The 23,389-nt window shown below is 39.3% G+C and overlaps 1 protein-coding gene across 19 annotated transcripts in view; it reads left to right on the plus strand.

Annotated features, from left to right (window-relative positions):
* PPP1R12B (protein phosphatase 1 regulatory subunit 12B) overlaps nucleotides 1-23,389 on the plus strand; it is a 136,681-nt gene that overhangs the window by 43,412 nt on the left and 69,880 nt on the right. For 8 of the 19 annotated variants that reach the window (XR_013230518.1, XM_077335044.1, XM_077335034.1 and 5 more), the window contains 8 exons: nucleotides 448-651; nucleotides 2,319-2,404; nucleotides 4,524-4,649; nucleotides 8,503-8,685; nucleotides 9,289-9,474; nucleotides 20,401-20,491; nucleotides 21,232-21,429; nucleotides 23,126-23,306. Coding sequence is in view for 16 of the 19 variants with exons in the window: in XM_077335044.1 (XP_077191159.1) it covers nucleotides 448-651; nucleotides 2,319-2,404; nucleotides 4,524-4,649; nucleotides 8,503-8,685; nucleotides 9,289-9,474; nucleotides 20,401-20,491; nucleotides 21,232-21,429; nucleotides 23,126-23,306 (1,255 nt within the window). In the remaining 3 variants the exon portion in view is untranslated. Of the gene's footprint in view, nucleotides 1-447; nucleotides 652-2,318; nucleotides 2,405-4,523; nucleotides 4,650-8,502; nucleotides 8,686-9,288; nucleotides 9,475-20,400; nucleotides 20,492-21,231; nucleotides 21,430-23,125; nucleotides 23,307-23,389 lie in introns of those variants that run through there. The other 11 variants (XM_077335033.1, XM_077335036.1, XM_077335042.1 and 8 more) reach the window with 9 other exon arrangements.

Here is a 23,389-nt window from a genome sequence, read left to right on the forward strand (position 1 = left end):
CCCCTACAAGCCACAAGATTGGCGACCAAATGTCCCTAGTCCTCTGAGCACACCTTTCTTAAGGTGGGGATGTAGCTGGAATAGCAAACCAGGCTTAAGGAGGGGCCATGTTGTTCTTAGCACTAGCCTCAACCAAAGACCTGGAGGAAGAGCTCCGTTTTGCAGGCCCTGCAGAACTATGACAGCTCTGACAGGGCCCTCAGCTCTCCCAGGAGCTCATTCCACCAGGGTTCCGCCAGAACCGAAAAGGCCTTGGCCCTGGTTGAAGCCAAGCATATTTCCTTTGTGCCAGGGACCTCCAACAGATTAGCCCCTGCAGAGCGAAGTGCTCTGCGGGGAGCATAAGGAGACAAGCATTCCCTCTGATAGACAGGGCCCAATCTGCGAGGTGAGTCATCAACATATACGTTTGACTGTCCTACTCATCACACTTTTTCTCTTTTACAGTTTACTACTTCTTTGCTCAACAAATCTGAAGAACAAAAGGATGAATCTCCCTCTTCCTGGAGGCAAAGTCTGCGGAAAACTAGCAGTCAGAACACACTAAGTGAAAGCACTGCTCCTCGCGATACACTGAAAGATAAGGGAGGTTCCATCTATCGCTCTTCTTCAACCCCTCGGATTTCTGCATTATTAGACAACAAAGAAAAGGTGCAGAGTAATATGATTTCCCATTCTTCAAAACATGTGACTAGTAATCTGGTGCAGTACTGGCTATTTCAGGATATTTTTAAGTGGCCTTTTCCCTTAGCGTTATAGTCATGAAGCCCAGAGTCTATGCCAGAGTTTTATATTATGTCATAAATAAAAAACATAAAAATGGTCCTTGGTCAGATAAAAAAGTCTGTCTAGGCCTGTTCCGAACAGTGGCCTGCCAGATGCTTCTGGGAGGCCCATAAACAGGGCATGAAGACCATTGCTTGCTCCTTCAGCAGCAAAATGAGCTATGAGAATGAGGACTCTATTCAGCTTCTATGACTAGTAGATCTGTCATCCTGACCTGGGTGCCCGGACTAGCCTGATCTTATCAGACCTTGGAAGCTAAGCAGGATTGGCTCTTTTATGTTTAGTAAGGTGAAGTGAAATGTTCATTATTTCTGATGAAGTGCACTAAAGATTTTACTATATCGGCCAATCTTGGCATGTTGCTGACAGATACTGGATTGAGCCCTGACCTGATATTGTCAGATCTTGGAAGCCAAGCAAGGACAGCCCTGGTCAGTATTTGGGTAAGGGACCACCAAGGAATACCCAGGTTGCTACACAGAGGCAGAAAAAGATGAAAGATATCTGTTCTTCTCTTGCATTGAAAACCTGTGGGGTTGCATCAGTTGGATGTGACTTGATGGCACTTTCCGCCCCCACATCTCTTCATAAATTCTGCACCTTCCAGTAATTTGTTCTTATGTACTTGGACGGGGCGGTAGTCTTCTGCAAAGGCTTAGGTTTCCCCATTAAAAGGGAAGGGGGTTAAGGGAACAGGGATGAGTGTGCTTTAGTACTACAGCGGGAGCATGAGAAAGCAAAAGCATCATAAAACTGTGTTACAAAGCATTGCATTTTCTAATATTTCTTTTTCCAAAAGAGAAAAGTATAGTTCTGACCATCTCGTTGCCTTAGTATGATGGAGAAATGCTGATTCTCTAAGATGCTTTAAAAAAAAAGAAAGAAAAGAAAAATCATTGAATGTAGTTCTTAATTACAAGGCAGTGTTCCCAGAAATGATACAGGTACTATCCAGAAGCTTGGAAAAGGGTAACTGCCTTCAGAAAGTGGGGACTGTTAGAAGAAAGCCAAGCCTTTAAAATGGAACACTCTAACCCAGAGGTAGTCAACCTGTGGTCCTCCAGATATCCATGGACTACAATTCCCATGAGCCCTTGCCAGCATTTGCTACCCCTGCTCTAACCTCTTTCATTTCCTGTGTTCTGAAAAAGTTTTGTTGCTGACCATGCTCAGTTGCTTCTTCACTGTTCGGAGCCATTAGGGCAGCAGTTCCAATCTCCGTGAGCAGATGTCATATTTCTGGTCTGTAATGACAAGTTATATCTGTCCGTCAATGAAAATTTAGGGACAAAGTTTGAAATTTACACTTCATACCGCTTAAGGCTGGTTACATTGGCACTGCCCTTATCCTTGATTGATGTTAACCAGGTATTTTTATTAACTGCGGATCTGAAATCAGCTTCAAACTCTGACAGGTGTGGAAAGAAATAAAAAATCCAGCAGAAGTGGTTTGGGAAAAAAGTGCCAAAGGCCATTAGCTTTATTAATTTTTTACTTAAAATATGTTGTCTTAAATAATTATTTTGTTCCAGCAGGACAAGGACAACAAAATTTATTTTGCTTCAATAGGCCCACGAAGGTTAAATAGTACAGGTGACATGGAAGAAAAAGAAAACCGGTAAGATCTCTTGAATTAGGGCCTGGTAGTTAAAGAAACGAACTTTTATGAATTGTACCTTTAGAATAGTCTCTCTCTGTGTTTGCATTTACATTAACTTTCATTCTACCAGTTTAAGTGACAGCTGTTTGGAAAACACTTGCCAAATATTTTGTTGTTGTTAGTTGCGAAGTCATGTCCGACCCATTGCAACCCCATGGACAATGATCCTTTCTGACCTCTAGCATTCCCTGGAGTCCATTTAAGCTGACTGCTTCAATGACTCCATCCATCCACCTCATTCTCTGTCGTCCCCTTCTTCTTTTGCCCTCAATCGCTCCCAGCATTAGGCTCTTCTCCAGGGAGTCCTTCCTTCTCATGAGGTGGCCAAAGTATGTGAGTTTCATCTTCAGGATCTGGCCTTCTAAATACCAGCCCATGCTGATGTCCTCTAGGACTGACCAGTTTGCTAAATATTATGCATCCTCAAAATGTACATGACAGAACTGTAAGCATGCAACACATTATTGCAGTAAGACAGCCTATTGATTGTCCTCCTTGTCCTCCAAAAAGTTTTTTGGGTGAAATGTTGCTACTCTGTTTGTCCTGTTTCTGCATGTCCACGTGTTGCTTGCCAATCAAATTGTTAGAGCTGGGTACAACCTTTATTATTAAATGATAGTAGAGGCCTCTTAGCATATTCTATTTTCATTATAAATTAATGACAGGGTTTTAGTGGTAGGGGAAATTGGGTACAAGTGAACTTTAAACATTATGTAAATCAGTTTTTGTTTTCAGACAGCTTATACTGAACTGCGTTTTTTGTGTTCTTGCTTTGTTCATTATTGCACAAAATTCTGTGGAATCCCATTGTTAAATCCGTGGGTTCAGAAATCAGGACACTGGGAGTTCATTTCAGCTCTTTATTGTGATCCCAGCTCTAAGGTACAAGAGGAAAAACTGAACTAGGGAATCCACACAAACCCTGAACTTGTATACATAGCAGAAAAAAAGGATCTTCCCTATTGCTCAGTTTCACTTTAAAATGACTAGATCCTGCAGAAGGATCTGATGCACGCTAGCTAAACATGTACTCAGGATTACAATCCTGTCTCAGATCCCAATCTTATTCCTTGGCAGGTCCACAGACACAGAGCCATCGTGGTATAGTGGTTAAGAGTGGTGGTCTCTAATCTGGAGAACTGGGTTTGATACTCTACTCCTCCACATGCAGCCAGCTGGGTGACTTTGGGCTAGTCACCATTCTCAGAACTCTCTTAGCCTCACCTACCACACAGGGTGTCTGTTGTGGGGAGAGGAAGGGAAGGTGTTTGTAAGCCGCTTTGAGACTCCCTCATGTAGTGAAAAGTGGGGTATAAAAACCAACTCTTCATCTTCATATTATTATATCTGATGAATGGTAACATATAGAATGGAAACACAGTTCCTGAGTATTATGATACAAGCTACAGGCTGGTAAGAAACCATGAGGGAGGAGGGGAAAACACAGAAATTACCTCCTGTGCCTGGATCTCACCTTCCAGGATTCTGTATGCTTTCTTTTTGAGTGGGCCATTTTGCCCTCTTGTTTATCTTCCTCACAACATTCCATACCTCCTAGAATATGCTCAGTTTTTGTTTCACGAGGGTGGAGGGAAAGGCTGGTCCTCCTGGTTCATTTACAAACCCATGGCTTTTCTGCATACCTGGAGAGACCTCTGATCATGTAATAAATCACACCCTGCCTGTGGGTGGTCCAGCTTTATTACTTTTGTGATACCCACTTTTATTATTTTATTATTAATAATAATATGGTAATGTGTTGTGTATTCTGAGATTAACATGAGTATATTGTGCATCATGGGAAGGCTGTAGTGGCATAAAGTTTATAGCATGGTGTTAGATAGTTCTTCATAATCTTGGGTGTCTTGCATGTGAATTGCCTAAGTGTAGAATTGTATTTGATGCCATGTTTTGAAGGTTTATTTATTTATTTAAACTTTTAAATCTTGCCTTTCCTCATAGTACAAGGCATCCTATAAATAGTTAAAACATTTCCAGTTCATCAGCTTGGAGTAAACATGTCTAAAGATTTCAGTTAAAGAGTGTTCTCCCCCCCCCCCCGCCAATGCCTTTGCAGAGAATCTGCTGTTACCTTGGTACGGAGTGGTTCTTATACACGGCCATTATGGAGGGATGAGCCAAAGGGAAACGAAGCCCCTGCAACTGGTGTACCTTCCACCTATGTATCTACCTACATGAAAAGGTTAGGCATGTTGAAGGGGACATTAGCAATTTTGCTTTTGGTGGACAAACTTAAAAGTTTGGTGGACAAATTTAACTTTGACTCATGAAAGTTTATGCCATGGATAGTTTTGTTGGTATTGAAGGTGCTACTGGACTTGAATTTTTGTTCCGCCTTAAACAGCCAGCTTCAGAAGTCTCATAGCTGTTCTGAACATAATGAAAACAAGCAAAGCCTGCAGACTGTCAAGTCTGGCACACCCGTCTGTCTTGCTTCTGCTGCATGTGAAGTAAAAGTGATGCAGCTTTCACATACTGTTTTTACTAATGCCAATGTATCCTTGACACATCTGCATGCTATGTGTAGTAGCCTAGAAACGTAGATACATGGAACTTAGAACCTGGATACATGGGTGTAGAAAGTGCAATATATTTGGATCATAAAGACAATGCAATCCTGTACCGTGGTGAAAATCTTAGTTGTCTCCATGTGTCATTCCTGATCTCGATATTGCCATGCCGCAGCTGTATTGAATGGCTTATTCACAAAGGCTTGTGACTTGGGAATGTGTGCTGCATGTTAATAATCTGAAGCTGTGATTTTCTATGGCTGTTACGCAATTAGGGTTTGATTAAAGGAACTAATGCCCTTATTACAGGCTGTGGTAGATTTTGGTACTGAAAATATGACAGGAATTAAAGCAGACACATATCTAATTCTGCAGCCTCTAAGGGCACTGAGACTTGAAGAGGATTTTTTAGCAGCTTCATTTTTGTTGTGCTAAATTATATATCTCAATCTTGAATAGTTCTTTGGTAAAAATGTTTGAAGGATTGCCTGTAGTACTGTGAATTTTGTGCTGAATTTGGTGTTCAGCTGTCCTGAACACAGCTGAACCAAACACCAAATCTATTCATTTCTCATTGAACTACTCAAACAGCTACCAAACAGAAATCACCTCCCAAACTTCTTGCTGTGTCCCCACCTTTGAGGACCTAATATGACTTTTGAGGTGAAGGTCAAAAGCTTAGCAATGGTGGCAGGACACTGAGCCTGCTATCCCTGAAAATACATACTCAAGTACCAGGGATATTCCTGACTTACTCCTCATTTTGTCTGCAGTCGATCCACAAACAGTGGAATTGATTTGGGCACCATGTTTCCACACATCTGCCATCCCTCTGCTTTTTTATGGTTGTGGAGGCATCTGATTTTTTCTGCATGTGCCTTAAAGAATCAGGATTTTCGAGAGGATGGTCCTGTTGAGCTGGCATCATCAGCACCATCATAGTACCCTCCTCTTTATTTTTTGCACCTACTTAGATTGGTATATCAATAATATGGCTGCATTTTTTTTTAAACAGCATTAAATATCTTTATACTATTGTAATGGTAGCTTCAGTGGGTTCTCTGAATTGCTAGCTTCATTATATTTTAAGTATCTATTTCCTTCCCTGGTGACGACATAAGGAAAAAGACACATCTCCTCAAGGAAAGGGATTAAAGGTTCAGCTTTTTCTTTTTCAAGAAAAGATATTAATTCAGAGAACTTGCTGAATCTATCATTGTACTGGTATATCAGTATATTGATATTTTAGTGCGGCTTTTATTTTTAAAGAAAACAAAACCACTTGTCTTCAGGGCAGGGAGAGGGAGGAGAGGGAGTGGCTTGACAATGATAGTCCAATAATCGAAAAGTAGGTTAGAGGTGGGTGAAAGTGGGCAAGACAGAGAAAACTGACGGAAACATTACTCACGACCGGAAAAGCAACTCCAAATTAAATCAGCTTCCAGTAAAAGATCAGTGTAAAAAAGTGATCTTAAAAGAATGGGGGGGGGGGAGATGGGGCACAGGAGAAGCAAAAAGAAAAGGCAAAAACATATGTTTTTAAAAATTATTACTATATTTATATACTGCCCTTCCTTATGGCTTACGCTGGAAATTTTCATAAAACAGTACAATATAAGACAGCTTGATTTGAATATATGACATTCTTAACAATGGGAACTTGTGTCAGAAAACAGAACTGTTTACAATTTAACTTTCAACAATGGAACGTTTGACTCCGTTTTACTGCATTCTGGTTCAGTTTTTTTTTATGTGAGTGCAGTTGATGGTGGGAAGGACCTCTGGACTTTGGTTGGTGGTTGGTTCATTTGTCTCAACCGAAAGTCTGGTGGAAGAGCTCCATTTTGCAGAAATCAGGGGATAGACTGAAGCAGCAAAAAAAACTGATGCAGGAAAGCTCCCAGTCTTTAGTTGGAGCAGTTAATATCAAGAGTTGGTGGGGGAAATTAACAGACTTGTTCCTATCACACGCTTCTTCCCTCAGTCAGTCAACTTTACAGCATGTATAAGGGGGGATTTGATGGAGTTACTATCTCTTGATGGTGTTGATGGTAGTTCTAACTGCTTCAGCCGGGATCCCTCCTGTCATACAAGTCTTTACAGAACCAAATGTTAGCCTGTCCATTATTCTCTTCTGACTACATAATATTTTTAATTATTGGCAATTTATGCTGGTTGGGTGCTGAAACTGGCTTAATGAAGTTTGTGTTTGCTGTTCATAAAGTGAAATCACTCCCTGTCTATGAAACAGCTTGAAGCTATCATATTGCAGAGATAGTGACATCCAGCATGTAGTATATCCAAGTATTCAAGGACCTGACCTCTGTTTCTCTGCCCTCTCCCCAACTGTTCACAGTTCTCTAAAATTTTTAAAGTTACATTATCTTTTCAGTGCTACCAAGTAAAACCCACCCATCTCTACATAGCCTATGCTAACACTACAGAACTTATTCATCAGTTTAAAGAATTTCTTCAGATATGTTCCTTGACCATTTACTGGGATCAAATTTAAGTAAATTGTTTTTGTCTGAAGCTTGAGGTGAAAGGTGTTCATACCTTACTAGCCTTCTAGGAAATAGTAGGTACTATGCTTCCAAGTTCTTGGCTTATTACAGGGCTTAGTTTTCTGTTGACCAACATAATATTACCCTAAAATTAAGAAGTTATCTATGAGAACTGTCATTTCACTCTGTCTTTAGGGGGTTCCCAGCCTTGTTAATTGTATTTATTATTCTTCATTCAAATATTTATATCGTCTTTCCCTGTCAGTCAAATGTAGCTTATAAATCAAGATTTCATGGTAGGATAAAATAATTCCCAAATAACCTATCCCCCTACAAAAATGGCTGAGGTCCACACCCTATTAAAAGCCCCAGCAAATAAAATGGCCTGCAGCGTATCCATCTTTCAAGGACAGCACCTCCTGCTCTCATTAGCCAATTCCACAGAATGGGAGCTACAGTCAAGGTGTGGAATTTGGCTGATGCCAGACTGCCTTAAATGGGGCAACAGTAAGCAATAGCATGAGAACTGTCAGGGAAAATTATACACGTTTTTCTCTTTTAAAATCCGTTGCATTTTGTTCAAACTGTACCCAGGATTGTATTATTTTGCCTGTTCATTTTTATTTGAGCTTTTTCCTTCTTTGTCAAATTCTCTTTCACCCAGTTTTCCTTGGGTATTTCTGATCTTTCTCTTCACTTTCAACTCTTTTGTGTTCTACTCTTTACCAAACAGAATAGCAATGAATGCAGAAGGAACGTCTGAACGAATACTGTCCATGCTACTGTTTATTCAGTTCAGTTTCTTTTCTATCCCCTGTGATTTCATTCCTGATTGGTTCATTTTAGTCTGTTGAGGGTATTATGACTGTAGCCCTCAGTTTAGAATACATTTCTTGATGCTTTCTAATCTCAGTGGTCATCAAATTTGCTCATGGATTAAATATACTCTTGACAACCTGTGTTGGCGTGTCACAGTGTATTCGTCCTTGTCTGAAGGAAGTGATTTTCTGCTATCTTACAGTGCTTCATTTGGTAGAAGTAGTGACCTCAGCAGTCCCTACATTTCAGCCAATCGCAATGCATCTTCTACTACCTCACCCATTGTCCTTGGTTCACCTACCTCATTGGGTACAGAGGGTCAGCTTGCCTCTTGCCCTTCATCTGTCCATTCAAATACTACAGCATCAAACCGACAGTATACGAGGTAAGGGGTCACAGTGTATCCATAAAAATGGCAACGTTAGGCATCAAAGGAGCAGTTCTTAGCGGTGTGATATTTCTGTCTGACAGTTCTCCTGATGGTTGTTGCTGCTAGCTAGAATGTGTTTTGGGTTGAAAAGGCAGGCCATGTAATGATTATAAATTTATACAATCTGGGATTCTCTGAACTGAATTCTGAGCCGTATAACTTCTTTAAGAGATTTCTTGGGCACGATGAAGAAAAATTTGAAATGCACCCAGACCAATTAGGTTTTTAAATCGATTCCCTGTTGCATCTGATTCCTCAGCCTTTTAATTTGTGTATGGCAGAATGATTTTACTCCTTTGCTCATGCTCATTATTTGGCTAAACTGTACACATCCAGTAACCTTCAGAACAGCAGCTTTTTCATAGATGCCACATTTTATTATTCTAGTTGGTTCCTCTAAGATTCTTATCTATCGCATAAATTGCCAATCTAAGTATGGTACTGAGAATAAATCAAACTCAATTTTGTTTTTTTAGCTGAAAACTGCTTTGTTGTGTCCTATTAATTTTGATTGAAGTGTCTTACAATGATGCTTGAATCCTGCACTTTCTCTTTCAGAGCCCCATACAGGCAGCAAACAGACCCTGCTATAGAGAAGAGCACAGAAGGCATCTCTCCTAGCATTCCCTTAAGTGTCATAACAAATCTCTCTGTATCCAGCACTGCCAATGGTATTGCAACTGCCAACTCTAACTCAACAACCGGGACAGAGTCCTCTGCTGGAGATGCCAGGGATCGCAGAAGGTTGGTGAGCCTTTTGGTGATGGTCATCTTATGAACTGCATGAAGAAGCTGTTGACATTTCTTTCAGTTTGCCTTCACTGGGCATTTTTAATAATAAACTATTCATATACCTTGTTTTAGAAATGAATTAAAATTATATTAGATTATTTTTCCCAGCAACTTTATCTGATAGCATTTTGGCTGCACTGAAAAAAATCCGTGGCAGGTAAAAATTTTGCTACATTACATATTAGATTTGATTTCTTAAGAAGAAGGGTGCCTTTTTCATTTACTTTTTGGAAGATCTCCTTGCTATGGTATTTATAATCAAAGCAGCTTGCTGCTAATATGAGAGGGCCCCATTCTCTTGTTTGTGTCCCCCCCAACAACAAAATGTACCACTGCCTAATAAAAACATTAAAATAGGAAGAAGTAAGAGTGCCTCTGAGCTTCATGTCTTAGCTGGCTCTGCTCATACCATCCTGAATACTAGCTATGTACAACAAAGTTTCCTAATTTTACTCAATCTGTTTTGCATAAAGTTCTGTAATGCTGGGATTCCATGAATATTTCTTTGTACAGTATTACAGTGATCTGGCAGTACCAAAATGCATGTCAATATTCCATGTGTTAAATGCCTCGAATACTGTTTTTCAGGCAGGGGAATGCATGGAAGCTACAGTTCTGTGTTTAATTTGCTAGCGACCACCTCCATTTGGAATGCAAATATAGCAGCTTATATCTACATGATGAGATATCTACAGAGAATGAGGTGGCTGGATGGAGTCACTGAAGCAGTTGGTGCAAACTTAAATGGACTTCGAGGAATGGTAGAGGACAGGAAGGCCTGGAGGATCATTGTCCATGGGGTCACGATGGGTCAGACACGACTTCAAACCTAACAACAACAAAAATCTACATGATGACCAGTTGTGGGATTTAAACTGGAAATTGAGAAGTGTAAATAGTGATAGGATTACTTAGTTGGAAGAGTATTGGTTTTTGAAAAGAAGCTGGGTAGTTAGACGTGGACAATAGTAGACAGTTGCAAGATGCCACAAGAAGGGTTTTCAGAGCTTAATGACAGCTGTCACAATAGCACATTCATATATTCAGAGGTCTGCAGATTTGTCTTAGCAACAGTAACATAAACTGTCAGCCTAATATTAGATCATCAAGATGCCTCCATAATAGACAGCCTTAACTTGCCTTTTTCAGTCCAAGGGATTAAATTTGAAACACAGCTTTAGGTTTAGGTCAGAGTGAATAAGAGCCATCTGAAATGTCCTTCAATTCAAAAGGGCCTATAATTGATCAGTGCAGTCTTAATATTTTAGTTCCACTGAAAGAAATCCATGGTGATGAGGCTCTTGAACCATTACCCTACACGCTTTAAGTTCAACAAAAATGAAGTCTTTCATAGGGATGAAATACCTATTGATGTTGAGGCTTACTTCATCCTTTTCCTTAATGGCATGGGAACAGTTTCCCTGTGTTCCAGTCCTGTACCATATCATTCACATCTGGATGCAGATGTATTCCTTTATATTCAGCCTGCTTATAGAGAGTTCTTGAAACAACTCTGGGAAGTTTTGTTATTGTATAAACCGAGATGTCAGTGCTTGCCAGGATTAAGGAATGGCTGTATGAAACTCTAAGAAAGACCTATAAGTAAAATTGAATCCTAGAAAGGCTAAGATTTTAATTTATTAAAATATTTTATTAACAGATTTTAATTTATTAAAGTCTCAGGGTGGTTTACATTGAAAACTTTGATAAAACAGTACAGTATAATAAACATCTTGATTTGAATAAACATCTTGATTTGAATATCTAACATTTTTTAACAATAGGAACTTGTATCAAATAAAAGTTTTCAATTTAACATTTAGCAATGGAACATTTAACTCAGATTTACTGCACTGTGGTTCTGTTCTTCTTCTGTGGGAGGGACCTGTGGGCTCTGGTTAATGGTTGGGTCACTTGTCTGCACTGAAACCCTGGTGGAAAAACTCTGTCTGATACCTTGGGAAAGCCACAGTCAGAGTAGGTAGCACTGGGCTGGATGAACCAGTGATCTTTCTAGGTATAAGGTAGTTTCATATATTTGTAGCGGAATGAAAGCCCGTACAGTTCCATGCTACAGACTTAGTGCTATGTTAGGAAAGAACAGCAAAGGCCTTCATGAGCTTAAAGCAGCAAGCAGTCATTCAACACCTGCTGCTGAAAGCTCTTATCAGCCATGCTTTTGCAGTTAATCTCTTTGCGATAAAGTTGTCCTTTTATAAAAGAGCTGCTAGTTGTGTTGTGATGATATGGGAGGGGCAGGAATTCTGCTTGCTGTTTGATTTTCCATGCTCAGAAAAGGGAAGGTTACTGTTACTTTATCCGATATCAGGGCATGTTTTTATGTGCAAGAGGTCAGGCTGAGGACTTGTGCAGTACTGTTGAAAGTGTGGCTTCCTGTGCAGTTGCAGTGTAGTTGCAAGGTGTTCAGCTCCTCGATTGATTTCCTGCATAACTCCATGGTGGGACATGGGTGGTAATAAAAAAAGAGGAACTGAGACAGTGCATGCTGATTGAAAGTAGACTGATTTGATGTGGCTTACCCTGAGTAGAATTCAAGAGCAGAAACATTGATATGTGTTGGAATGTTCTAGAACACCAGCTCAAACTTTTCAAAGAGGCGGAATCCACAGGTAACTCTTTTTTCTAATTTCTGAATTTAATTTTGTTCATGCTTCATGAATCAGTGTGATTTCTAATGTAGGTTTTAGAAGATGTTTCTTTAACAGTAAGATCCATAGTTTTGTCTTTTCCTCAGTTAGGTTTTTCACTCAAGACAGAACTTAATTATTAAAAATGTTTCTTTCCTAATGAGTTATGAATGAAGTAATCTGGGTGGGATTGTACCCTCTCATTCCCTTCTTTCAGTAGTTTGAGTAATAAAGTGAGTTACAGTTGTTTTCATAAAATAGCTCAATGTACTATGTAGACATGTTGAAAATCTGGTGAAATGTTGCCAGAGTCTTTTAACAGCTAACAGCATGTAACTCCTGCAAAAAAAAAAAGAAAAAAAAAGGGGGGGGGTCTTTTCAGATACTTTCACTCCACTTGGTGGCAGTATATTATCTGTCCTTCCCTTAGTTCCTGCAAAGGAGGAGATGCTGTTTTCTAACAAAACAACACATTCAGCATATAGATAATACTATGCCAAGTCCAAGTTTTCTGATCACTAAAATCAGTTTACCAGCAATTCTTTCTAAATTACCTTGGGAGCAGCTGCCTTCTAAAAATGCAAATGTAGAAGAAATACCTTCGTTCCTATGACTGGAGTTTTTTTGATCCCATACAGTTTCTATATATTAAAAAGCTGGAAAACATACTAAGATTCTGCCTAATGCAGATCTGTCTCTGATATTCTCAAAGTTTGCCCTGAATTCCTACAGGTCTATGAATTCACATGAATGTAATTGTAGCTGTATGAAGACAATTAAAAATTAAATAACAAATAATTCAAAATGCACAAGAAGCAAAAAATAAAATAAAATGTAGTACTAAAATATAAAATTAGTAGAGCACATAACCCAAAATATAGAAATAAAAAAGATCAGAAGAAGAGATTGAATCATCAAAGGCTTGAACAAATCACATTTTCATTTACACTGAAAAATCAAAAGGTTTGGTGACAAACAGATGAGTGAATGGAGGGTGTTCCACACCTGGAATATCTCAACTTGAAAAGTTCCTGCTCTGCATGTTAACCTGTTTCTCAAAATGAGGAAAGGCAGAGCAGGGTTTCAAAAACAGTCTTAAATGTATGAGTAGATGTATGCCAGAAGTCCTTTGGATATTTCAGTTCCAAGCTGTTCAGGGCTACAACCAGCATTTTGAAATAGGCCAGAAGTAGATCCATTGAAACTAAAGTTTTTTTCAATGCAAAAAGGTGCTGCTTGTTAACAGTGTAGCTGCTGCCGTCTATACTAATTGAGACTTCTCAGCAGTCTTCAAAAGCTGTGGCCAAACCGTGCCTATCAAGGAAGAACCATAACTGCCTTACTGACTGAATCTGCTAATAAGGCTGCTAGAAGGCTGCTTATGGAGGAGATTTGAATCAGAAGCCCTGGTTTAGTTAGCACATTCATTGAACATTCTCTTAATTTTTTTGGTGGAGGGAGGTACAATTCCATCTAAAACAAGTTGATTCCTCAAGTCCCAATTGGCTATATTATTGTCCCAAAATACCTACATATTAAGAAATGTATGGGTCCTGCCCCACCTGACAGATATGTTTCCCTGTGTCTCCTGGAACAGGCTGCCCATCAGCACAATTAAATCAGATTCCAAATACAGGTCTAAAACTGGTCTAAGTAATGCATTTTATCCAAAAAAGGGAGGTGTTCAGCCACTTCTCGCTTGAGCACCTTGCCCACCTTGATAGTGGTAAACAATTAAAGAACTGGATAACTAAGTTAGCAAACATTTTGTGTCAGTTAATTCTATTAAACCTGCATTTTGTGAAGACCTTTCTATTGACTGTCTTGAGTCTTTGTTGACCAATTTCATTGGCATTGTTTTTCTACCCAGCAAATAATTATAAAACCTCTCTCCAGTGTTTTTTGGAAAATGCTAACTTGGGAGGTTTTCCAATGTGATCTGATATAGCTTGGTTATGTTGACCTCCTTTTTATATTTCGTATACTAAATGTCTGAAGTTAATTTTACACTTCTAAAGTGACAAATACTTGAACTGAAATATTTGCTTAGTAATAAACAAACAAACAAATATATGGATTTAAACAAATACAAAGCATAACATGGACCTTATTTCACTGAAATAATACTTCTTGATCCCCTGCTTTCAAGACACCCACATGTCTTGGAAATGGTGGCTACTTATCTATTTCAGTATAATATAACTCTCTTCCTGGGATGTCATTTGGGCACCTCCATTTCCCTCTCAGTCTCTGTTGCATCACTTGCATGATTTGTTAAATTATATCAGATTGGAATATCCCTTGCAATATCTGGGGCATAACAATAAGGCTTTTCAGCCCTGGTTTTAATTTAACTTGGGCAGCTAAACAAGTGGATTCATAACTTTATTTTTCATTTGGATTGTGGTTTAATTTACATTTACAGTTTTGCCTCTCCTTTAATTTACAAATCAATAAAACACACATGGGCTCCCTCATACAATCCCTTTTGATAATCACCTGATGAGCCTGAATTACAACTTTGAAACTACCAACTTTGCTTATTATTGTATTCATTCATTTTATGAAATTAATTTTTACAAATGAAATGTTTTCCACAGGTTAAAAACATTTTCCATTACAGAAAATTTTCTACCCCATAACTCTGTCTCTACCCTGTTCCTTTCCCACACCTCAGATCTTTTTACCTTAAGCTAACTGTCCCCCCCCCCCCATATGCTTTAGATTTTTGCTGTGGGGAAAGTAGTTTAAACCTCATTCTTTAGAATGTCTCAAAAAGGATATCATGAAATAGGAAGAGAATTTAAAAATGGCCAAAATTGTTCACAGTATTTGAAATAGGGCCACACAACAAATACGAACTTAGTGAATTTAGGCAAATTATAAGAAGATGGGCAAAAGGGGGATTGTAGTTGGCTCTTGCGGCCCTTTCTTGCATGACCAGGGAAATGCTGATTGCCACTTTGAGGTCAGAAGGTGAATTTCCTCCAGACCAGACTGGGCAGGGATTCTGGGGTTTTCTTTTGTTGGGGGGATCGTGTGGACATGGAATTGGAGTCACTGTGGGTAGGCAGGTGTGAATTTCCTGCATTCTGCAGGGGGTTGGACTAGATGACCCTGGAAGTTCCTTCCAACTCTCTGATTCTATCAAATATTGCCTGTTAAATTTTCATTCTTTTTTCTAATTGCTTATTTTGTGACATTTAAGAGTGGCAGATGCAGAAGTGGCTGAGGTGAAGACTTTTATCTCATTTGTTTATTTTTGTTTGTATTTATTTTAAAATATCGATATCCTCATTTCCTCCAGCATAACCATAAGGCACAAATGCCTTGGTCATCTCTCCCAGTTCCCTTAAGTCCTCCAGGATTGCTGCAGAAGAGCAGAAGGCCATTGGGGCTTGACTGTAGCCAAGGAGAGAAGCCCTATGTTTCCTTTGATCATTCCCCATGGGTTTTTGCTAAGCAGTAGTAGCTGAAGTAGCTCATCTATTTCTCCTTAGGAAGTGGCTGTATAGATCCTAAAAGTAGGCACAAGACCTTTTGAGTGCTGCTGTTAAAGACTTTTAGTGACCTTGGCCCCCACTCCAGTGCTTCCACCCTGCTGCATTAAGAACATAACATTGGCAGTGGTGAATCAGACCAGTGATCCAGCTAATCCAGCATTCTGTTTCACATTGTTTTAAGAAAACTGGACAAGTTAAAGTTGTCTTCCAGAAATTTGTTATATCTTAGTTATATCTTTCAACTCAATTGGATGAGTGTTCATTTACAGAAATCCAGTGTTTGTGACTTCTACATGCTGTTTCAGCACTTAGATTCAATTGGGTAGCTGTGTTGGTTTGAAGCAATAGAACAAATTTAGAATCCAGTGGCACCCTTAAGACCAACAAAGTTTCATTCACGGTATGAGCTTTTGTGTGCATGCACACTTCCCCTGATCCAGTGTCATGGAATGAAAGTTATCAGTTCAAACTTAAAGATAACGTGTGAGAGTAAATTGAAAATGGTTAACAGATTCCAGAGATAAATAAATAAACTTGGCACTTGCCAGCCAAATTTTGAGGCTAGTGTTTATGTCCATGTGCTTATCTGATGTCGCAAATAAATTTTAACCAAAGGAACAGTCCTTTTGTATATTTTAAGAGCAACCAGGATGGTTAATTCATCCCACTTTTTTATTATGTGTTCTGGTGCACTAAAAATATATCTGTTTAATGGATGATGTTTTGGATGCTGATCAGCACTGCTTATGCCCTCTTCAAGGAGCTTTTGGTCAGTGCATTAGCAAATGCAAAATGCTGCCTTCCTCCTCATGCTTTCAACATAACACTGACGATTCAAGCTTCTGCCAGTTCTCAAAAATGACAGTACTGAAGCTGTGGTCTCTTAGCAGATGGGTAGCTTTTGTTCTCAAAGTACATCTTCACCACCAAGCAGTTATGAAGGTCTGCATTAAGAGGTATGCTATTTTTTGTCTTAGAGACCACTTGCAAGGCACAGTATTTCTGCTAAGCTAGAAATAGCATAGTTCTCATAGATTCTAAAGACCATATCCAGAACATGCTTGATAGAAATTCACGGAAATTGCAGCTTTTCCGTAAGAGAACCATTAGGCCTGTATAGTTATCAGCTGGATAAATCCTTTTGCTTGTAGAAATTTGTTCTTCATCATTTTAGAGTATTGCAGGAAGTTATTTCTATCTCACGGGAATGCTATGGAGTTAAATTTACAGCAAGGTAACTTGGTTTTGTGAATGCTGGAATTCTCGCAAGAAAAAGCCACAGAAGGTCAGTGGGACAGTACCATGGTCTTTTTCTGAAACCCTGGAGAACCACTACAAATCAGAGTAGCAGTTACTGACATTAATAGACAAATGATCTGACTCAATAGAAGATAGCTTCATGTGAAACATATTGATAGCAGAAGTTTTATTGTATTTTTATTTTATATTTATTTGAAGGTTTTATTTGAATTGCAAGAATTATTCAATTTTGGTGACCTAAAAATTATACGGCAGTGTATTTTTATGCAAATCCTTTGAACTAAATGCATATTTATGATATTTTAATTTTGTTATCCAAGAATAACCATAGAACTGATGAGACTATGACACAAGATGTCATAGTCCCATTGTACACTGGTCAGACCACACCTGGAGTACTGTGTGCAGTTCTGGAGGCCTCACTTCAAGAAGGACGTAGATAAAATTGAAAGGGTACAGAGGAGAGCGACGAAGATGATCTGGGGCCAAGGGACCAAGCCCTATGAAGATAGGTTGAGGGACTTGGGAATGTTCAGCCTGGAGAAAAGGAGGTAGAGAGGGGACATGATAGCCCTCTTTAAGTATTTGAAAGGTTGTCACTTGGAGGAGGGCAGGATGCTGTTTCTGTTGGCTGCAGAGGAGAGGACATGCAGTAATGGGTTTAAACTTCAAGTACAACGATATAGACTAGATATCAGGAAAAAAATTTTCACAGTCAGAGTAGTTCAGCAGTGGAATAGGCTGCCTAAGGAGGTGGTGAGCTCCCCCTCACTGGCAGTCTTCAAGCAAAGGTTGGATACACACTTTTCTTGGATGCTTTAGGATGCTTAGGGCTAATTCTGCATTGAGCAGGGGGCTGGACTAGGTGGCCTGTATGGCCCCTTCCAACTCTATGATTCTATGATTCTATGAATACAATCCTATTTTCTTTGGCATTTCAGGAGCTTATCTATCCTCCTGCTCAACACGGTGTGCCTCTTTCTTAGGTGCCTCTGCATTGACTTAGTAATTTGACTTCTTAAATATACCTGACCTCTTTTTGTAACTATGATGATGAACTCAAAATTTTAATACAGCTGTTGCGGTATTAAGTTGTATAGGCAGCTAAGCCATGGGAAAAACTTGACAAATGACAGCCCTCTTGAAATTATCTGTTATAAGGGATTGTAAAATGGGTTGTCAGTGCCATGCCAATAATGAAAGGAACTGTTTCTTCCTTATCTATGGGTTTAGAATACTTAATGTTCATCTTCATGGCTTCTGTGCCATCCCACATGGGACTGCGTTGATACAGGCCTGCCACAGAGAGGAGCTAGTGAGCTTTTTTCTCTAGAATTCACTCCCAGGAGTGCTAGCGAGCTATGTATTTATATCAGTGATTGTGTCTCTGAGGTGAATCTGTTGACTCTACTTCACAAGAACTGTGGTATTATTCAAGAAATGTCGAGACTGTGATACCAAAATGGCATAGAATGAAGACCACACCAGATGTCTTTTGTGCCGTGGTGAAGGCCACATAACAAATGTGCATCCAGCCTGCAAAAAATTACTCCCAAGACAAGGAATGGGAGAGCAGCTCTTTATGAAAAGGCTATGTCAGCCTCCCACCAAAGCTCTGAAGGGGAAAGTGCCTCACAAAACCCCCTTCTTTTCCTTGATTCCAACACCAGGCCCCTCTGTTCAAGGGGTGATGGACGCAATAAAAGGGAAGCCTCTGAACCTCCTCCAAAAAAGGTTAAAAAGAAGGTAAAGACCTCCCTGGAAAAGCTCTGTGTCAACAGAGTTCTGATTGTCATCAGCAGTTGCCCTCCCCACCCCAACATGATACACTGCCGGCATCAGCAGGATCACCTCTGACCAAGGCTAGACATCAAGGATGCTCTCCACGCCAATCTCCTCTCAGCTCCATGGTACACCCCATCGACACCGGATCATCTCCAAAAATTCAGTCAGCTTCAAGATCTCCGTTGGCATTGGAGGTTTGGTGCTAGTCTGACTCTAAGGATGATGTGCTTCTGATTCCGAAATGTCCTGCTGAAAATTTTCATCTATGATCTCTCACAGATGTATCCAATGGACATTCGGTATTGTGGGTGTCTATACCTATGATGATCTCACCCAACTGGGAAGATTGAGATTGACATTGTAAACACTCAACACCATATTTTCCTTTTACACCATCTGATCCCGACTCTGACCCAACTCAACGTCAAAGTCTTTTCGAGGGCTCCTGATCCAGAAGAATCTCTGCCATTCTTCTTTCTATTATTATTATTTATTAAATTTCTTACCCTCCACTCTTGGCATGCCAGCTTGTGGTGGGTTACAACATAAAACCCCCACATCATTAAAACCCCATTAAAACTCCCATTCATCATTACGAAACATTACAAAAGACAGCATGTTAGCAAAAACCGGTCCTTCCCCATAACAGTATGCCTGCCACCAGGGTGGCAGAGGGCTGGTGGGAGAGGAGACATGCATTCTTCCCTGCTGGATAAGGAGAGAAGTAAAATAGACTTAAGGGCTAGGAAAGTATACTCATCTTCAGCCATGGGACTCAGGGTGGCCAATTACAAGGCTATCATGTGTTGTTATCATATATTGTTATGGGAGAAAATGACTCCTGTTAGACACTTTGCCACAGTCAAAAGCTCTGATAACTGAAAGAATGAGGTTGGCCAAGCAACAATTAAACATTCATCTGATCAAGTATTAACTGGTGTGAGTATCTCTGATGGCCTCATAATAGTTGTGCAAATCCTGCAACAACCAGTATTAGCTTTTCTGAGGAGATAGGAACAATGGGTATTCTCATGCACTTTCCACACAGACTTCATCAGATCTAACCCATTGGCTGCCAAGTAGTAAATATAGGGAGATGTCAGGGATTTTTTCATGTTCTTGGCTGTTATAATTCAAAATACCTCTATATATGTATATTTGTGGCTTTTCTTTTTCAGATGAATGCAGGTAGAGAGGTACCATGCTTATATGTATTTTAAAAGACTAGGTGCAATATAAGAATCATCCCCAAGTACAAAGCACTTGAAGCAGTCAAGGCTAGAATTCTGTAGTTAACTTCATGTTGATAACTGATTCTATTTTTAAAAGTGTCATTCCTTATGATGGTTTGACATTTGGTTGTTGAATATATGTTGTGTATATTCTACAGTCAGTGTGGTGTACTAGATAGCATTGGCCTTGGACCAAAGAGAGATGGTGGTGGCACTCATGCATGAAGGTAATTGACAGTCATTCTTTCAGTTTGTAAGGGTCCCAAGAGATACCTACACTGTTTTGTTCTGAGCTTTTTGATTGAAGGTAGGTTACAAATGTGATGTCAGTTTCAGTAAAACATGACAGCTGTAGAGATTGGTTTGTTTAGCATAGGATCAAATTGAAATAGCTAGTTTAAACTCATGTTTGCCCACTTTAAAAGGTATTTAAAAGGGACTTTCTTTTAGGTCATATCTGACTCCTGTGCGTGATGAGGAAGCAGAATCCCTAAGAAAGGCACGATCGAGACAAGCTCGCCAGACCCGCAGGTCTACACAGGTGGGTAGCAGCACTCCTGAAGATCTCATGAGATGGTGTGCTGATGAATTCGATAATGTCACCAGCATTTGAGGGGGAGAAGTGGAAAACTCCTATCACAATTGCCAAAAAAGGACAATTCACCATTGACTTTAAGATGCCTGTTTTGTATATATAGGACATTTGGATACATTTCTTAAAGACAGAGACTGGATGTAAACTGTTAGGTCTCTGAGGGTCAGACAGGTCATCTCCAGGGGAAGTCCCTGAATGTTTCTTGACTGCGTGAAATGTCACTTAAACGCTTTGTGATCTATTGAGTTAAATTGTATATAAAGCTTTCTGTCTCTGTAACCTGTTAATAAGAAAATATTTACCTTAACCAGATGATAATGTTACTGTGCTTTTGTAACCTGTTCACCATGCTTGGGACTATGTAAGTGGCTGAAGAACTACTGTGGACCTTTTTTTAAAATACTGCTTCAAGAGTCTTAGTGCTTTGGTAAAAAAACACCTTACTTCACAACAGGAATCTCACTGTCCTACAGCCATTGAAATAAAGTTTTAAATATACTACCTGGAATATTACCTTAGAAGGGGAAAGAAAAGAGGAAGGGGAAAGAAAGTAACATACCTAAATTCCTCTGCAATTGTAGAAACCATCACATATCACATTGGAATGTGATATGGAATTCTCTATAAGAAGAATAATGCTAAAGACTGCAGATGTTAATGTAATTATGGGTTCTCTCCTTTCCCAGGGTGTAACACTGACAGATCTTCAGGAGGCAGAAAGAACCTTTAGCCGATCTCGGACAGACAGGCAAATTCAGGAACAGCCAAGTGAAAAATCTGAAAGAACTGAAACAACTGAAGAAAGCAGTGAGAAAGGAGATGAAAATTCAGCAAGGGAACCCAGGGAGACGACCCCACGATGGAACAGGAACGTGGATGAAGAGGTGAGCACAAAGCATTGTTGTAACTACTCTTCCCAAAATATTTTTATGACTTGAGGTAACAATATTCTAAGTTCATTTGGCAGCAAATATTGACAGTTAAGAAGGAAATATGGCCAGATCAAATTTATTTGCAAACACATACCTGAGCTTCCAGCAATTGCTTTGCTTTCCACTCCACTGTTTTGCCAGGCTGTCATGAAAATCTGTAAGGAAATAGAAACCCTCCTGAAAAAATAGTTCCTCAGTGAAACAGCTTGTCAGATTGAACACTGGGTCTTTCCAAAGAGTTTCATCCAAGCAGAAACAATACTTGAAAAAGACCTTATCAGTATTTTTTCAGGTATACTTTCAGTTGGATACAGATTCGAATATTTTTCAGCTATCCAAAATGCCCAAGCATGAGAAATCCAAAAAGTATTCAGGATTTTTCAGGACCACCTTCCAGGTGAGTTCATGGCTTAGAGAAGGTGCTTAAAGGGATTGCAAGCTCTTTAAACACCTTCAGAGTTCACTTGCATTGTGAGTTGCAAAAGCATTTAAATTTTAAAGGGATCACATTCCATATAAATGCTTTCCTCTCTACATTGAAAGCAATGGCACTTTCTTTGGGGGCCCATAGAACTGGACCCCCTGATCCAATATCTTTCATACTGGGGGGGAGGGGTGGTTAGGAGAGGCACTAGCAGCTATTCTGCAAATGTAGTGCCTCTACCTTAAGAGTAACCCAGCTCCTGATCTCCAGATACCTCCAGCTCGATTCTCCATTATACATGAGAACTACTGACTGAAATGGTTCCCATAGAGTATAATGGAGCTGAAAAAAAATTCAGCATTCCTGAGTATTTACCAAATCCAAATAATATACTGGTAATGGGATTTTAAAATATTGAATTAATACACCTGAACCCAAAAAATACCAAAGATTTTTTTTTGCACATGCCCAGCAGCCATCTTAATGTTACTTATTTAGCACTTAAAGGTTACATCTGAAGCCCAAAACATGATATGTGTTATAAAATGGTTTCAGCACAAGGAATTAATATTATATGTACATATTTAATGTCATGTCTTTTCAGATTTTCCTTGAACTAATTCACTGCTACATAATCTTTTTCTAAGCAAAACCTAATATTTGTGGCATATATATCTGCATCCTACCTATTTGAACAGTTCCAGTTACATTCAAACTGAGTGTCCTGAATATGCACTCATTCATACCAGGGTGTATTATATAAACAACTGCAAAATTGGAGTGCATGCAGAAGTTAATCATGTTGCTATGCAGTCATGCTTGGTTTTAAAAGAACTTCTGTTTTCCCACTGAGAGTAAAGTTTTGTGCCAAGATAGATTTTAATATTGGTTTTGATGCTACCATTATTTCATCTCTATTTATTTATTTTATCATTTATTTATTTATTTATTTATTTATTTATTTATTTATTTATTTATTTATTTATTTATTTATCATCTCGTATTCTTCCGTATGAAAACACTGACTCTTGCTTTTTTTATCCCACTTAGTTAGAATAAAATTTTTATATAGGCCTTATGTACTGAGGAGGTACTGTCCATGATCACCATCTACAATTGAGATAATCTTGTTAATTTTCTTTAGTGTCCCATCATTTGCAATCCAAATGCTTTCGTTCATAATTGTTTTACTAACCGCTACTTATGCCCATGATTTTCTTGTAGTCTGTCAGTCGTCGATTGAAGTGTCCAGCGCCAGACAAAGCTACAAGCCCCATCTCTCCAACAGTAACCCCTTTCCTTTACTCAAGTTCTCATGTGCCCAGAACAAGTAGATCTATAGCTTCGGACTTGGGGAGCCCAACAGACACCCAAAGCACATCTGTCGGCGTCATGGAGAAAAATGGTATTTGTCATTGTTAAGACACAAATTATCCTAATCATTTAGGCCATTTTACAAAGTAGTAGATGTAATGGATGCAAGGACAG

This window comes from Paroedura picta, chromosome 4 (assembly GCF_049243985.1).
Source record: "Paroedura picta isolate Pp20150507F chromosome 4, Ppicta_v3.0, whole genome shotgun sequence".
Lineage (NCBI taxonomy): Eukaryota > Metazoa > Chordata > Lepidosauria > Squamata > Gekkonidae > Paroedura > Paroedura picta.